The sequence below is a fragment of the Bicyclus anynana genome, chromosome 8 (genome assembly GCF_947172395.1).
Source record: "Bicyclus anynana chromosome 8, ilBicAnyn1.1, whole genome shotgun sequence".
In the NCBI taxonomy this organism is placed as follows: domain Eukaryota; kingdom Metazoa; phylum Arthropoda; class Insecta; order Lepidoptera; family Nymphalidae; genus Bicyclus; species Bicyclus anynana.
In genome coordinates this window covers 5,845,027-5,863,707 of record NC_069090.1, presented here as the reverse complement: position 1 = coordinate 5,863,707, position 18,681 = coordinate 5,845,027, and the positions used below count along the sequence as shown (strand labels likewise).

The following is an 18,681-nucleotide window of genomic DNA, read 5'->3' as shown; positions in this document are numbered from 1 at the left end:
TTTGTTTATTTGTAGGCAATTACTCTTAATTAGTCTACTATTTACAATTTACAATTTTTCATATTTGTTTTGAAAGTAGGATTTAAGGAAAGTACCCACCTAAAACCAGAACCAAACTAATATCAAAAAAACAGTCAAACAGTCCGCAAGTACTATTTAGGCGGACTCGATCGAGTTTCGATGTTTTTGATGAGACATTTTGTTTATTATTAACAATAATAAACATATTTGGGCTGTCATATTACATGAAAAATACAATAAATTAAAGTTAAATAAAATTAAAGTACAAATAGCTGCTATTTCATTTATCTGTGATATCGCACCTTTTTGACATTATAAAAAGTCACGCAGTATTGATATACAGACTGCCAGAATATTTTTCGCCCGACCCATTTTTTTTTGGTGGCACAAAATGAAATGTTGCGGTAGGTAGGTATTCAATTTTACCACAAACATTTCATTGTTATAGATTAAAAAAAAATATTGAATATCGGGTATCACATCACACTATAAATGCGTATGTTTGTTCCTCCTTTATGGAGCGGCTACTGAAGCGATTTGGCTGAAATTTGGAATGGAAATAGTTTTTACTCTGGATTAACTTTTCATCCCGGAAAAGTCCATGGTTTCCGTGGAGTTTGTGAAAAACTGAATTCCACGCGGACGAAGTCGCGGGCGTCCGTTAGTTTATCATAAATTAAGTTTTATCTCCTCAACTCAACCTCAACACATTTTTCTTTTCTTTTAATAGTCTTGAGTAAATTAGATTACTCTCAGTTAAGTTAAAAAAACAGTGCTTAGAAAAGGAAATTAATATTTTGTTCCGAGATTAATTATTTAATTATAATCTCGGTAATCCAGTAAGATTATATATAATAGGTTTTTTTAATTTATAATTATGTAGCCTATGCCCCGCGGTTCCTTCCTTTGAGAATATATTGGGATAAAATATATCGCAAATAACGTGGCTAAAGAATTTTTAAAATCGGTTCAGTAGATCCAGAGATTACCCCCTAAAACACCACAAACTACCTCTTTATAATATTTGTATACATTTTATAAGACCTAGAATCGTTACTCCTAGAATTTTACTTTTTTAACGTTAAAAGTTTTAGTATATGAACATCGTAGCCATCAAATTAAAATGCTAGTCGTTAAAATTGTGCACGGCTGTTGTTCAGTCAGCGAAAAAGGCAAATCGCATCGGTTTGAAACGTGCCAAGGTCGACACGTGTAAGGTCTGAATTTCATATTGATCAGTACCCTAAGTGACATTGTACACACCCTGCGGTTCAATGTCGAATCCTCTATACATTTAAGTAAACATAAAGAGCAGGCACCATAGAGTGCTCTATGGTGGTGACGGCTGTTAGCTGTTACAAAGTCCGATTAGTTAATTTTATAATATTTAACCGATCTGGATAAGATTTAGCACAGAGATAGAGGACAGTCTGAAATAGTATAATATGCAAACTTTTAAACCTATTTACATGTGAACAAGAAATTATGCAGGTGAAACTACGGGTCACAGCCACCTTAATTCGGCCTTGTCTCCAAATCAGTTCTTAGCGGACGTCTACTAACTATAAACTACCTCACTGTCAAATTTCACCTTTGTACGTCAAGCGGTTTTCAAGATGAAATCTTTCGCTTTTATATATTTAGAAGAAGGTGATTAATATTTTAGATTAATTAATTAATTAAAAAACTTGGCGTAAATACCATATTGGAAGAAGACCGATATAATCAATGTATTACCGGGATGTGTGATTAGCTTATTTTTATAAGGTTCCTAGTATAGTAATTTGGATTTTTTTGTAGTAGAGCTCGTCCGGGGAAGTCCGCCATGAATATTTCCGTCGCAATGCAGCGTTTCTTTATTTTTATCTGAAGGATACGGTTCCTAGATAAAGTACAGACTCATGAGGCTTATACCTTGTACACTGACACCTCAATAGCTCAGTGGTAAAGGGCACGCATTCGTCACCGAGAGGTGGTTCGTTCGCCGCTCACTGGACTTGTCGTACACTCCTAATCAGACACTGACGATCAAGTAATCTCACACGCCTGCAGCGCTAACGGCTTGACAGGCGATAAAACTGATCGTATGTAGGTCGCGATATGCATGACATCATGATGTCTCGCACGTCGCATGAATGTGAGATTACTTGATCGTCAGTGGCTGACTGTACAGTATTTTTTTCGACTAATTGGAGGGGAACCGGAAATATGGCAAATATTCTTTAAAAAAAAATAAAAGAATAAAGAACGTAAGGCAACGTACTTACCTGTTCATTGCATATCCTGCAAAGTGTTTTGCGTTATAGGAGATGGTTTTACCACTTATCATCAGGTGGACCAGCTGTTGTTTTTTCAACTTTACTATGATAAAAAAACATGTTCCTTATGTGGTTTTACAGTGAAATTCATTGAAGTTGTAGGGGCACCCCCAGGGGATCATTTAGCCGCTGAGTGTCGAATTTAACCTCTTATTTGTTTGAGAAATTGACACAGCGGGTGAATGATCCCCTGGGGGTGCCCCTACAACGTAAGACATCCTTTACTTCCTCCATTCCTTAAAAGAAAGTTAACAGTTATGTTTGAAAAACGCGCTCTCGGAAAGTGGCTATCTGCTAATCCGGTGACCCGTCCACATAAAAATAGGTCAGGGGGTTGTTACGTTTGAACAACCCACAAACCTTTCAGAATCGTTGAGGCCGAATAGGTTTACATTATGTAGTTGTAGTCTTTGTTAAACATGACGTTTTTATATCTACAAAATCTAAAAAAAGTTCTTTTGCTAAAATTTTCCAATAGGTTCCTCAAGAAACCACACATAAGGCAATTTTAAAAAACTACTAGCCCCCCCCCTCCCACCTTTCCTCCCTGTCACCATGCTGATAAACACCGGGTAATCATTTATCCATATTGTCATTGTCCCTAGTACTCGTAGAAATATTCTTTTATCACAATATGTTGTACCAGGGTCAGGAATTCTCTTCCAAATAACTAATAATTGAAAAATAATAATTGATCCTTATAACTTGTATATAATTCTTTTAAGACAACTATTAAACAGGCAAACGTGCCTCATCTCAGACCACAATCTACACTTACAATCTGACAGTGCCGTGCATTTCATAGATGGAAAAAAATGCACTTCATATTATGACCCATTACCTACAATTTGTACGTCTACTGCCTACCTAAATTAGAAACTTTGTGCACGCCACTATTACTCGTAGATGAAATTGTGGTGAGCGTAAAAGAAACCATATCCTCACACATATATCATCATCATCATCATCATCATCATCATCATCATCATCATCATTGACAACCCATATTCGGCTTAGTCCACCACGCTGGCCAAATGCGGATTGGCAGACTTCACACACGTAAAGAATTAAGGAAATTCTGAGGTATGCAGGTTTTGTCAAGATGTTTTCTTTCACCGTTTGAGACACGTGATATTTAATTTCTAACTGAAAAGTTAGAGGTGCATGTCCCTGACCGGATTCGAACCCACGCCCTCCGAATTGAAGGCAGAGGTCATATATACCTACCCATCGGCATAGAGTTCACGCAAGCGGATTCCCGCCGAGTTACCTTTAAAAATCCTTGCATATTTATCATTATACTGTATCTAGGTATATGAGAAACCGGAGTTTGTATCACACTATATGAATTTCCTTTTCTTTCGGATGTCTTACCTTCATTTAAATTCCATCCTTCGCCACTGCTACCTATTATATTCAAACACATTAATTGCGAAAACCTTTTGAAGAAAGTTATACATATTACATCACTCGAGTACTCTGTCGGTAGTTAACGCGTCTGGCACCTGCTGCGTAGTTAATGTCTGATAAAATTACTTTCAATGTAATTACCAAATTGCTATTATATGGCAAACAATAATAAAGTCAACCTAATGCGTATTTACTTCACGCTATCCATTTGCATTACGCCGAACAACCGTAGAAAGGCTAAAGGAAATGAGAACGGAAAATTACATTCCGTAACGAAAATACTGGCCTGACGTCATGTACCCTTTGTCTCGTAAAGTCTAAACTAAAGCTGGTGATTAACGCTCGAGTACAACTCAGTTTACTATAAATTATAATTCAAAAAATTATTGAATATTGGGAGCCGAAAGAGGGGATTTTTGTAGTTACTCGAGCGCGACAGATGAACGGGAGTATAAAAGTCAAAATTCATTTATTTCAAATGGGCTTAGTTTACAAGCTCTTTCGAAACGTCGGGTAATAATATTAAACTTAATGGTGATAATAATAATTCGAAAACTTAAAATTAAAGTTACGAGGGTTCCACGTATAGCTTGCACGTTGTTTAGTACCTCCATCAAGTATGAGCAATTAGTACTGGTGAGTACGTTTAGGGCAACCAAAAAAAAACTAACTTCAGAAATTCTGAACCAGCACGTCAGCTAAAAGGTGTGCTTTACGAAAATCTGACGATTTGAGCATAACGTAATGGAATAGGTGGGTTCCAAAGTTACAAAATAAAACCCTTATACATATTTCAGTTATCGAGCCACGATCGCGGTTAATTTTTTTACTTATTTTGAATGATTATTTCTCCTGAATAATCGCTAATGTTTTCTAATGATTTCAGTCATCATCATTTTCTATAAAATCTGTTTAGTAGTCTTTGTGTCAAAGAGTAACAAACATCCATACATCCATTCATACACATCTTAATGTATTAATGCGAAAGGTCATTCATCACGAAATCTCGAAAACCCAGTTGGCGTACAAAGATGAAATTTGACAGGGAGGTAGTTTACAGTTAATAAGAGACATCCGCTAAGAACGGATTTCGCAAGAGGGCTGGATTAGGGTGGTGGCGGGCGGGCGAAGACGCGGGCGTCCGCTAGTATAATATAGTGGGACTAGTGGGATTCAATTGATAAATTGAAAATACTCGTGCAGTCCACAGTGTACGCTAGTCTTTACACTCAACTCAACGTAAAATGAAACGAAATAACAAATGACGTCACAATATCTGCGCGGTTTACTTTGAATAGTACCAATGTCATAGATACAAGTGTGACGTTCCGGCGAAACGAGAGACGCCGGCGCGTCACGCTCTAATGCAAGGTTGCCTTTGCTTGTTATTGGTTTTCTACAGGATGCAACTATATCTTATCTTGACCCAGTGGTGTATCAATAGGGTGACAAGATGACAATGCCAAAAATCAGTTCTAGGGCCAAAAAAACATTATTTCATTTGGTTGACACTATTTTATTCACACATTATTTTATTTGACTTACAGACCCCAGTTAATAATATTATAGATTGGTGTACCTTTGCCTTGAACCATAACCTGCTGTAAAAAAAAATAAAAAGACTACACTTTTTCGTAAATCTAATAATTCCTAGAAAAAAGAAAAAAACATTCAATAAAAATTATTTAAAACTCGAACTCTAATTGAGAACCTCCTTCTTTTTTTGAAGTCGGTTAATAAAATTCTTTATAAATGAATAGGAGAATAATCTTTGTATTGTATATTCTCATATTGTTTATGTGTATTTTGTAATGTCTTTTTAATATGTTTATAAAAATATAAATACATTCGTAAGAATACATAAGTCATACTCGTAAGTCATTCTTGCGAATAGCTCTTTCTGTGTTCATGTGCTTCAGCAAACAGAAGTAGGTTTTTTTTTAAATTGGTTTTCAAAAATAAACCTACTTCTGTTTGCTGAAAACCCAAATTAAAAGTTTTAGGTATGTACTAAATAATGTCATTGCAGAGTTGACAATGATGAATAAATGAATTTTTATTTGCCCACAATTTTTATTTTACAAATAACAAAGTTATAAAAAAGGATCCTCTGCTTCACCACGGAGCTACAGCTCACTGTGATGCGTGTTGTAATGATGTATTTACACTGTCATGTTCACGTGATGCTTGTTTGCAGGGCGCAGAGGACAAACTCAACATGATCCGGGCATACCGCAGCCAGGTGGAGAAGGAGCTGCGCGACATATGCTCCGACATCCTCAATGTGCTCGACAAGCATCTCATCCCCAGCTCGCAGACCGGCGAATCCAAAGTCTTCTATTACAAAATGAAGGTACGTTTAACTTAAGCTGCGCAATACAAGTTTTACGATTTAGGTATCTCCCGTTACGTAGGAGGGCGGCGGCGAGGCATCTCCCCGCGCGCGACCCCCGCCTCCCTGAGTCTCCTCATGCGTCTTCATTTTAGCGTACTTTTTGTATGGCCTGCGCGTGGAGACAGTTGCTGCTTATTTCGGAGACGTCATAAAGATTGTATCCGACTATACATACTACGACGGACCAGCAGATTTGCCGGAAACCGGACACCGGACAGAGGTGGCTATTATTACATCGTATCCTACAAGAAAACCGTATAGTCTAGTCACTTCAGTTGAATTCGGACATGACCAGCAAAATGCAGTATGCTTCCGGCTGTATAAACGATCCGGAAATCTCCCGGTCCGGCGTATTGGGAACTGGCGTAACGCCTAACCATATACCTAGAGACGATATTTCGATTTATTTTTCATGGCCTACATCTTGACAGTGTCCTTGATCGTGTGTAGCTGGCGTAACATAAGATAGCGATCACACAAGAAGCTGAAGCGGAGAAGACCACGATATATATTTGTTCTTTCATATTGTAACATTCTATGATTCGTTCTCAATGTGCAGTGCTTGCCACGAGATATTGTGTTTGTGAAGTTAGCAACAAATGACTGCTCAATGAATCAATAACGGTACAAACGACGCGGGCGGGGAGCCGGCTAGACGCGACCGCGCATCTATACTCATTCCGCAGCTAACTTCACAAACATAAAGACACGTGACGAGCACTATGCGTTCATCTTCTCATTCATTCATCATTCTCTCTACAAAGAAGAATCGATTTACAACTGCATGATTGCTAAACGCCGATATGCATTGTGGCAGGTTCAGCCGGGAAACTTTCGGATCGGATATACAAATATTTTTTTATAGTAGAAGTTGAAAGAAACAAGCAGATGTCCAGACGATGTGCGGAAAACCATTGCGTTTAACACTTGTGAGATATAACATTAAGTCATGTACCAGTGATTTTAATGGCAAACTTACTATCAAACCCCGACCACAGCTTTACTACTGGCGGTAGAGAAACAGCGATTATTCCCCAATCGAACAAAGAATTCCCATATTACTAAAAATTACTACATTCTTACTCTCAGGAGAAAAAGTAATACATTTTCTTACCTTTAACTGTAAAACCGAAGGCCGCATTATTTAAAACTTTGATTTGATACGCTATGTTGCTCGTTTATTTAAGTGTCCCGCTTAGTATTCGAGGCGTAACTGAATTTAACATTTTACGTTATAAATATGTAAAAAAAATACTAATATATTTGATTTCTACCCATAAATCCGGGCAACACTTTCTGTGGTACGCTTTTTTTTAGTTTAAAAGTGTATTGATATAGATTTTTATGCTTTCCGTTCTAGATGTTTGATAGGTAGATAAGTGAAATTGAGCCTTGTAGTATTTACATAATGTACACCTAGTAATGTCACATACATCATCATCATTATCATCTCATAATCGGCTCACTGCGATCTCGAGTCTCCTCTCAGAAAGAGAGGGATTAGGCCAATAGATAGTTCACCACGCTGGCGCATTCCGAATTGAATTAAGGAAATTCTCTAGTATTTACTCACGATGTTTTCCTTCACCGTTTGAGAAACGTAATATTTAATTTCTTAAAATGCACATAACTGAAAATTTAGAGGTGCACGCCCCGGACCGGATTTAAACCCACTCCCTCTCTAATCAGAGGCAGAGGTCATATAATATCCACTGGGTTATCGCGGCTCTATGTCACATTATAACACTGTAATTAGAAAGTGTTATGAGTAGGCACCGTGAGGTAAGTTGACTTGAATTATTAGTATGTCATGAATAAAGTATGAGTATTGAGTAAGTCAAGATTGTATGATTCAGCCGGGCGTGAGCATTTATTGACATTGGCCCATTCTTTTTTACGTGTAGAGAGTATATGAATGACTAATGCTTATACTGTCCATTTAGGTAAAAACTTGACATGAAAACTGTTCTGCACTAGCTGATCCGTTAAACGTTGTCTGAAATAAAAATTTCGTTCACACAAGAACTACTCACACGTTTAGTGTGTTTTACGGTTTATTTTTACTAAAATTTACAAGTACATAGTTACAATCTTACTTATTTGTAATAGGCTGGCTAGTTGACACTTTTTTAATGGTCTTAAATAGTTCATTATCGTTTTACTAGATTGAATTTTTTTATTTTTCATATTTTTTTGAGACGTGATTTCATAAAATTTTAGTTTTTAAATATGTTTTTGACAATACGAGCTAAAACGCCAGTCGGCCATGATGGTCTATTGCTATTGCAAGAAGCGTTTGACAAAACTAATAGCAATTTAGTTTGACGTTTAGTACATGAAGTAACATTGTGACGTCACAAAATGGGCGACAGTGTTTTTGAAGTTTGGAAAATTTTAAAATACAATATGATTTTTAAATTAAGTTATATAAAAAGTCCTTCACTTTTATTAATTAATATCGATATATTTCGGACCCTAATTCCAAGTAACACGCGAAATTAATATTGTGTATATTTTTGATAGCCCAGTGGATATGACCTCTGCCTCCGATTCCGGAGGGTGTGGGTTCGAATCCGGTCCGGGGCATGCACCTCCAACTTTTCAGTTGTGTGCATTTTAAGAAATTAAATATCACGTGTCTCAATCGGTGAAGGAAAACATCGTGAGGAAACCTGCATACCAGAGAATTATCTTAATTCTCTGCGTGTGTGAAGTCTGCCAATCCGCATTGGGCCAGCGTGGTGGACTACTGGTCTAACCCCTCTCATTCTGAGAGGAGACTCGAGCTCAGCAGTGAGCCGAATATGGGTTGATGACGACGATATTTTTGATATGCGTCAAATACCCTATTACAATAGGTACATTACACTAACTATAATAAATTACAAATGTCTAAATAGGTGTCGCTATTGCCCCTTGCCAATACAAACAATTACTAATTGTGTGGTATACGCCTTAAATAACAATTTTCTTGTTAAAACGTATTCTATACTGTAACTACGTCGTGTATGTTGAATGCCGTTGGGATTCACTCAAGGCTCTATGTTAAGTCTATGATTCAGCTCGCCTCGGACGTTTATTCAAGGTTAATTTCATAAACCAAGCTTATACTTGTACTGTATGATCGCTTTCCCTGCAACATAGCCTCTGGATTATCTGCTGTATCCGTTTCGAGATAAAATTATACGACACTGATTTCAAAATCACAGATAGTGTCTGGATAAACTATTTATTTTCCCCGATACGATTCCGTTACAGTCGATTATTGATACAATTTACAAAAGAAGATGAGTATTTTCACTTCTTTTTGACAGTTTTTCTGTGTGTAACGCGATAACTCTAAAACATTTTCTGGAACTTTTTTTATAATTATTTTCTAAAAGAAGACCCATATGGCGCTACCAAGCGACCCGCGAGATAATTTCGTGAATAGAAATAGACAAAATTCATGCAATGGCGGCGCAACCGGAAATATCGCTCTCCTTCATTGCGTTGGTACAAAAGAGATGAGACTGGGACAACTCGGACGCCAATGGACGAAATTTTGTCTATTTCTTTTCACTGGTCATTGGTACTGTTACTAACAATGATTCCATTTTCCATAATTTATGATAATGGATCATACCAAAAACTGATATATTTTTGAAAACTTAGTTTTTTTTTAAAACAAATTTGTCTTTAACCTACTAATATTATAAACGCGAAAGTTTGTATGGATGTTTGTTTGGATTTAACGGCGCAACTACTGAACCGATTTAGCTGAAATTTCGAATGGAAATAAACATTACTCTGGATTAACACATAGACTACTTTTCATCCCGCAAAAATCCATGGTTCCCGACGGATTTGTGAAAAACTTAATTTCACGCGGACGAAGTCGCGGGCGTCTGCTATTACTAAGTATTACAATACAAACTAAAGTCTAAGCACGTCGTAATACTGCAGAACTATCTTGGATTTTTCGTGTATCAGTGTAACGGTGTCAGAATGTCTTATCAGTTATCAGTACTTGCAGTTACTCCGAAATGTTATGAGAATCTATTTTATCACCGGAAGATGACGTCTTTCTGACTGACGGACAACAATCCGTATTTAAAATATAAGTAATAAAGGCTCGCCCTCACTCTAGTCAATTCTTACGATAAATCTGTAGAGTCTGAGTCTGTCAATTCTGTACATGAAATATATTTCCAATATAACTATCAGGGGGTGATTAGTGGTCGATACTGATGGCAAATTTTTTGTCTGTCTGTATGTTCGTTATAGAAACAAAAACTACTCTACGGATTTAACGGAACTTGGTACATTATCCTTCATACCTCCTGGGCATGTTATTGTATACTTTTCTTCACGCTACGATCTATAGGGGCAGAGCAGTGAAGGGAAATGTTGGGAAAACGGGAGAAGTTACTCCATTTTTACAGCGATACTACTGTAAGAGCTGGATTAAAGAGATCTAAGGGCGGACGAAGTCGCGGGCGTCCACTAGTTATTAATAAATTATTTTGCTTCTTTAACTCCTTTTTCCCCGTTATTAATGTTGGTGTAGCTTTCTAAAAATTTATATCATAAATGTGTCATGTGTGAAAAGTATGCGATCCGATTTACCGATCCATGTATATTGCAATAGATTTGCTGAAGTAAATAATTATTATTAGTATTTCATAAAACACTGTATCTAAAAACATTATTTTTGAATAATAGCAGCTCTTTGTTCTTAAGTCCCCTACTACTAACTCCACTAGGAAACCATGATAGCTCAGTGGATATGACCTCTGCCTTTGATTCAGATGACGTAGGTTCAAATCTGGTCTGGGGCATGACGACATATGACGCGTTCAATTCGTATGAATCGTAAAGTATGCCATGCCAATCGGCATTGGATCAGCGTGGTGGACTATTAGCGGAGCCCCTCTTATTCTAAGAGGAGACTCATGCTCAACAGTGAGCTGAATATGGGTTGGTTACGATTAAAACATGTATTCCTGATTGGGACCTGATTAATTATTATGAGTTACTACAAACAAAAGATAAAAGTATACTTGTATATTGTCTAGCAAGGCAATGATGCACCACGTTGTTTTTGAAAATGCAACACATTTTAATTAATTAAAATATATTGTTTTTGATGTTATGTCAAATTATAATTAAAACGTCACATGTAAAATTAAATTGGATTATATTTTATCTTTAGCACTAAATACATATACTTATATGTACATGTGGTATTATTGTTCCATACAGTTAATTGCATGTATGTATTTAAAAATTGCATAATAACATTCAGATATCGATAATGTCTATCTAATCTGAAAATATTACAATTTTTTTAGTTTCTGCTATAAGAAGTATACCTACTAAATATAGCGTGTACAATTTCGGATTTACTTACGATTAGATAAGTATTTTATTGAGCAAGTTCAGTCGGAGACTAGATTGATAAACATATAATACATAAGAGCAACTGTTGAGTTTTGCCGGTTCTTCTCAGTAGATCCTGACTTCCAAACCGGTGGTAGAATCTTTACAAATAGTCAACTTACAAATGCGAATGCCCACCAACCTATAAAATGTCGGCCCGGGGAATCCAGGTATAAAAGTATATGGAGATGATAGTATGATGTATAAATAAGGATCTGGTTAATTAATTGGCTTAATAAAAGTATGTTTCTTGAAGAAAAATAAATTTCACGTGTTCACAGATGTACTAAAGCGGCGAAGTAACATTTGAAGCTTAGTTACATTTTTTATATTATTTTTTTTCCGTTACCAACAAGCTTAACAAACAAACCAATTAAAGTCTTCAAAAAGTATAAAACTGTACATTTGAAACTGAACATCTGTAGCACGTCGTCATCAACCCATATTCGGCTCACTGCTGAGCTCGAGTCTCCTCTCAGAATGAGAGGATTTAGGCCGATAGTCCACCACGCTGGCCCAATGCGGATTGGCAGACTTCACACACGCAGAGAATTAAGATAATTCTCTGGTAATGCAGGTTTCCTCACGATGTTTTCCTTCACCGATTGTGACACGTGATATTTAATTTTGTTGGAGTTATTTTAAGTTGGATGTGCATGCCCCGGACCGGATTCGAACACACCCTCCGGAATCCTCCACACGGCTACAAAGAGAGAAACCAATCCAATTTTAAAATATTTAAATTTTCCCAATATCGGTCCCTTCTGCAGGGCTAGCACGGGCAAGGGAGAAATTTATCCACGGGGAGAGGATAAAACGTTTATCCCCCACACTCGTTTTATCCACTCACCGCGCATGGGCACGTCGGTGGATATAATATCCCTGGTGGATAAACGGAGGGAAAGACTTGTCAACCCATTTGTATATATCTTATAAATTGGCATTAGGTATATTAATAGTCCGAAATAAACGTAAATTTGATAATATTTGGTTTTTTTGTGCATATTATTTATCTGTTTTCTGTTGGCATTGTTTTGTTTGGTGATTGTTTTTTGCGGTGGTTTGTAGTAGGTATCTATAGTATCTATCATACTAGCGGACCCGGTCAAGCTTCGTTTTGACATAAGTGCACTTGTTCTCTATCCCTACTCTACCCTTCTTTACCTCTACCCCTACCCTACCCCTGCCCTACCCCTACCCTACCCCTACCCTACCCCTACCCTACCCCTACCCTACCCCTGCCCTACCCCTGCCCTACCCCTGCCCTACCCTACCCCTACCCTACCCCTACCCTACCCCACCCCTACCCCAACCCTACCCCGCACCCCCCTACCCCAAAAAGAAAAGATCAAAACATGCGAGACATAATTGTTTTTTTAAGTAAAGTTTTATCCCCACATCAACTTCACAGGGATAAATTTATCGCGTTTAAATGTCAAAAGTCCCAAAGTATATCATTTTATCCACTCCATATGCCATAGTCGAGGAAAAGATCTCCACGCGTAATGTCAATCGGGGATTAATTTGTCTTTCCCTTGTGGCCATGCTATGACGGGTGGATTTATATCCTTAGTCAGTGGATATAATGGGTGGATAAAAATTTTATCCCTTGCCCATGCTAGCCCGACTGGAAATATTTCTTATTCACAACGTTATTCCACACAAAAAGGTATATTCAATTCAATTTGCATATTTAGTGGGCGATTTCAGTCCGCAATATAGGTACAGAATCATTTAATCATACAACAACCGAAAAATCCAATAACGCCTTCAATACGCGGTACGCTATACAGACTTGGTTCAGCGTTATTTAATATTTTACCCTTCATATTTCGAAGGTAACTCTAGCAACATAATCTTGGGTCAATACGTTTTATTTTCTAAAAGGATACAAACGCGTTGTTGATATTTAATTTAACGTTTATTGACACCTTTATATAAGATATGAAATATCAATCGGTTTAATGTCGTTAATCTATATATATAAAAGAAAGTCGTGTTAGTTACTCCACTTATAATTCAAGAACGGCTGAACCGATTTAGCTGAAAATTGGCAGGGAGGTAGTTTAGAGCCAGGAGAAGGACATAGGATAAATTTTACTTTTTTCTTTTTTTTTGGGGTAGGGTAAGGGTAGGGTAGGGATTTGGTAGGGGTAGCGTAGAGGTAGTTGAAAGTTTACATCGAGTTTCACGCGGACGAAGTCGCGGGCGTCCGCTAGTAGATATATAAAATGTGGCTTGAAGGCAGAATAATATTTTTATTTGTAAAAATTTTATAACGCATTTTTAACCCCAGACGCAAAAAGAGGTGTGTTATAAGTTTGACGTCGATGTCGGTCTATATCATCGTAGCTCTCAAATGGATGGACATATTTATATGCGGTTGTTTTTTTTTTAATTTCAAAGATCCTATCGGTATCCTTGCGGTTGAACCTATGTTTGGTTAATATTAGACCAGCAGTGTAAGAGTGTATTAGCTCTTTTCCAAAATTATGAAAGGCATTTTTGGCGTATGATTACTCAATTACTTTACGCATGCCAGTATAGTCTATTATTAAAACCGACTTCAAAAAAGGGGGTGGTTGTCGAGTCTTATGTTTCGAGAGTTGTCCCTAAAGTCTTTGTCTTATTTTTTTTTTAATTTTAAATAAATTTAATTTCAAAATCGAATCGTTACGAGTTGAAAGGTTAACCGTCAAGTTTCTGTGCGGATACAGATATGTCACACGCGGCACCTTGATTGTTAATTTAATAAGCGCTAATCAGGCTGACGACTTATTTCCTCATTAAGCGCACGTCAGCCCGCTTAATGTATCTAGAGCATGACTACTTCGCATTGAGGCGTCTCTGTGATACTTTACGTAAACAAAAGGCATCCATACAGCTTGAATGAGATTCAAAGCCAGTTCTTTACTCCGCCATCCACTAAGCTTTGCTCTTATAGTGGAATGAGTTTCTTTATGGTTCTGAGAGCTGGTCGACATTTCTGGTTACATATTGAGGCAAGGAAGCTTGTTACTTTTCTGTACTACCACAGCACAGAACAGAACTGGAGAACTTGGCTGAGGAGTATTGGAGCTAAAACAACAGCGTTTTTTTTTTGCCAAAAATAGTCTCGTCGAAAGTTTGGGATGATTTGTGCTGCTTTTGGTTGACATTTGTCTATTTATCTTCTTGAGATATGTCTTTTGGTCGTATGATAGGTATACATACAAATAATATTATCACAATCATAGAAAGGAAGTTCCGCTTGAGCAAATAAAACGCAATCTTTATTACATTGGTAGTATAAAAATATATCAAATGAAACTGTTTCCGTCTCCATATATTATTTTACAATGAGTTACGTTTAACTCATTGTAAAATAAATAATGTACAGGGTGTTACGGATTATTTCCCATAACTTCAAGGTGTTGACAAGTCCAATATAAGATATATTTACAAAAGATTTTTTTTTTTACTATGAAAATATTCATTTTAGAACACTGTCATGTCCTTAGACATTTTTAATTAATTCCCCTTAAAGAAAATTACCCTAGAGTTATGGGAAATACTCCCGAGCACCCTGTATATTAAGTTGTCAACATTATTGACCGAGGGAGTTCGCTATCTGACACCTGTCACCAAACCACCAACTAAAGTTTTAATGATCCTTCGAGTATTTGATGCTGAAGTCTCCACGGACACCGTTATTATAGCAATATACTATATTACAATATTTGGCATAAAACAGTTTTCTACCCCATCTATAAGATAAGATAAGATAAATATACTTTATTTGCACACCACAAAGACAAAAACAAGTGAAATAAAAAACAAATTAGGAAGAGATCAGCATACAAAAGGCGGCCTTATCGCTAAGTAGCGATTTCTTCCAGGCAACCTTCGGTTTAGGAAAACTTAAGGACATCAGCAGGTGGCGTAAAACAAAAATAACCATAGTATTAGTAATACACATACATACAAATAATTTACATCCTAATACATAAACAATATTACACAAATACCTACAATATTGAATAAAATACATATCAAAATATACTAATAAATACCTTATATTGAAAAGAAATAATATATACAGATCGACTTTACTGCACCAGATAATGAGACTTTACGGCATTTTTAAAAATGTCCAGTGTCTTTGATTGATCTATCCCACCTAGTTAGAGAAATAAATAAGAATGGGAAAGCCAACAGAGGTTCAGCAAGACCAAAAGATGAAGCTCGAATACCTGGGTAATACAATGCGAAACTCCATGACCTGTCCCAGCTTATTATCCAGGGAAAGATAAAGGAAAAAGAATGCCTGGTCGTACATCTTGGCTCAAGGACTTACGCCAAAGGTTCAATATGAGTACCAGATCACTGTTTCGGGCAGCTGTGAATAAAGTAACCTAACTTCCGATAGGAGATGGCACTAACAGAAAAAGAGTGAGATAACGCTTGGTCGAAGAGAAAGACTACATCAAAAGAAAGGAAATATCGTCATCACATAAAATAGTAAATCTGTTAATAATAAAATAAATAGCTAACACACATGGATATGAATTATTTTTATTAAAAACGCATGATAAAATCGGTTGATACATATTCATCCGAAAATAATTTGATACCTTATCGTAAACAGATTTCCATCCGTTGTTTTATTTTTTTTTACAATATGGCTGCTTGATGGAATTTGCAAGGTCACCGCGCGTTTTAGAGCTCTAGTTTTAGCTTAATGCTCGTTAAGACGTCATAAACGTGATTCATTGTAATCTACGTTACAAGAGACAATAATGACGTAATAGTACAGTCATTATGTCGGAAAAATCAGCTTGGAAATGCAAACGAACCGAGAAAGCTAAATTTTGGATATGAATGATATTTAAACGGGTACATACCACGATAAAACGACGAGATTTTTATTGTCGATATTTCGACCCAGCTGCATGGATCGTGGTCACGACGGGACTGAAGTTGTGAGATGAGAAGTGAAGTCAGCTGTTAGGGGCAAAATCGATCTACCCTCTTTCTTGTTCTTTTTCTTTTTTCCAACGACCTCGCGTTTTTGGCTGTTTAGGCAAACCACACTCACGACATCGCTTTTGTTATTATGCGTATCGCGGCGCCCTCTTGGTTTGCACAATTCTACCACCGGGTTCCCCTCGCTAGCTAGTTTGAAACCATCTTCCCGATTGAAAATTTTGTATTTTCGAATTTCAATGGCTTCCTCACTGAACAGCTGACTTCACTTCTCATCTCGCAACTTCAGTCCCGTCGTGACCACGATCCCTGCAACTGGGTCGAAATATCGACAATAAAAATCTCGTTGTTTTATCGTGGTATGTACCCGTTTAAATATCATTCATAATGAACAACCACGAAATAAGTTTAAAATCATTTTGGATATGACTTTGTGGCTGGGGGAGTTTAGAAAAGCATAACTTAAAATTCTCGAACAAGATTTCTTATGTGCATTATCCGTCATGTTGAAAAAAGTGTTGAATTCAGTTTTTTTTTTTAATAATTCTGTTCTCCTTGGGATAGAGAAATTTTTGGTTCAATACTTTTTGTTCTGCTCTTCGTTTTCCCTACTATTAAGGCCCTCTACGTATACATTTGTATTTTTTTAAGAAGAAGCTTTTCTAGGCCCTCCATCCTCTCATATCCAAAATTCAGCTTTCTCAGTTGATTTGCGAACGAGATTGTGAATTCCATACATACTCCTAAAAATTTAAACTTGAATGGCTCAGAAACTTATTACTTATTTTTTTTATTTGTGAACGTAAATTAACGAAATCCTTACAATATACCGAATAATAACGCGTTAAATTGTAAGCAACATGTTGCGGTTCACAATTTATCGACAGTTTACAATCTCGCGAGATAGATTATAAACTAACGGTATTTACTGGACTACAAGTCACAATAGGTATTGGGGGCGTAAAAGATTTTTCTAATTCGCGGAGTTGCCACACCCTTCGTTTATTGCACCCCTGTTACGACGTTGGTTGCGTCATTCGAGTACCTCTGTGACGTCATATTTGGCAAACCGCGTGGTTCTGCCAACCTGCTACGCCGTAAATCGCGTGTTGTGGGATAATCGATAGGCGTGTGTAAGGAGGCCAGTAAACTGACCCTAAGTGGAAACTTTCATACATGCTACTAAACTAGGGGATTATTTTAAAATATAATATTGATTGTTCTTATTAACTACATTCATATAATTTAATAATAATGATTATAAGTTGGACGGCCGCGTAGTAAGTTGTGACGCTGCTTTCTGCATACAAGGCTGTGGGTTCGATTTCCACACCTGGAAAATATTTGTGTGATGTGCATGGGTGTTTTTAAGTGTCTTTGTCTGTGTTTTATTGTTTATTACCTACCTGGCACCGCGATACACACACTTCTTGATTTCTATCTATGAAGCGAAAAACGTAACTTCCTACAGAAGTGACTGAAAATGTTGTCTTAAAATCTATTGCTATACTAGTTGACCTGGCAAATGTCAGGCCATATTCATTTCTTTAATACATCAATTCTAAAAAACCGATTTAAAAACTGAGGGTTATAAGTAGAAGGTTGGAAAATACTATAGTTACAAGCTATTTTTATACCTATCGAATAACGAGAAAAAAATTATAATCGGTCGAGTCCTTTCCGAAAGTTGCGACAAAAATATTTTACATTTTATTTATTATTTTATTTACTATAACCATATTTAATACGTTTAGTCCAACTGAAAATGTCCATTTTAATTTTGGATACACAATGTTTTGTTGTGGTTAATATTAATAGGTTAATTCATGGGTTCGATTCCCACAACTGGAAAATATTTGTGTGATGAGCATGGGTGTTTTCCAGTGTCTGTGTGTATTTATACATTATACACCGCGCTACGTTATTCGTCTTAAACCAAAATCCCACATAATGTACCCAATGTCTATTATCCATCAGTGTTATTAAAAAAAAAACAAAGTACAATTCAAGGAGTTACAATTGTAATAAACTTTCAAAAATCGATTATTTTAACACATCCTGTATTTTCAAACATCTACCTACCTCCTCGCCGCAGTCACATCGGCAGCCCGTCGGTCCCTTTGAGCTTTGAGGTCATTCACTTTAACCTAT

At 36.8% G+C, this 18,681-nt stretch overlaps 1 protein-coding gene across 1 annotated transcript in view; it reads left to right on the top strand.

Annotated features, from left to right (window-relative positions):
* LOC112051622 (14-3-3 protein epsilon) overlaps window positions 1–18,681 on the top strand; it is a 35,163-nt gene that overhangs the window by 7,971 nt on the left and 8,511 nt on the right. The window contains exon 3 of the mRNA XM_052883209.1: window positions 5,947–6,102. Coding sequence (XP_052739169.1) covers window positions 5,947–6,102 — 156 coding nt within the window. The remainder of the gene's footprint in view (window positions 1–5,946; window positions 6,103–18,681) is intronic.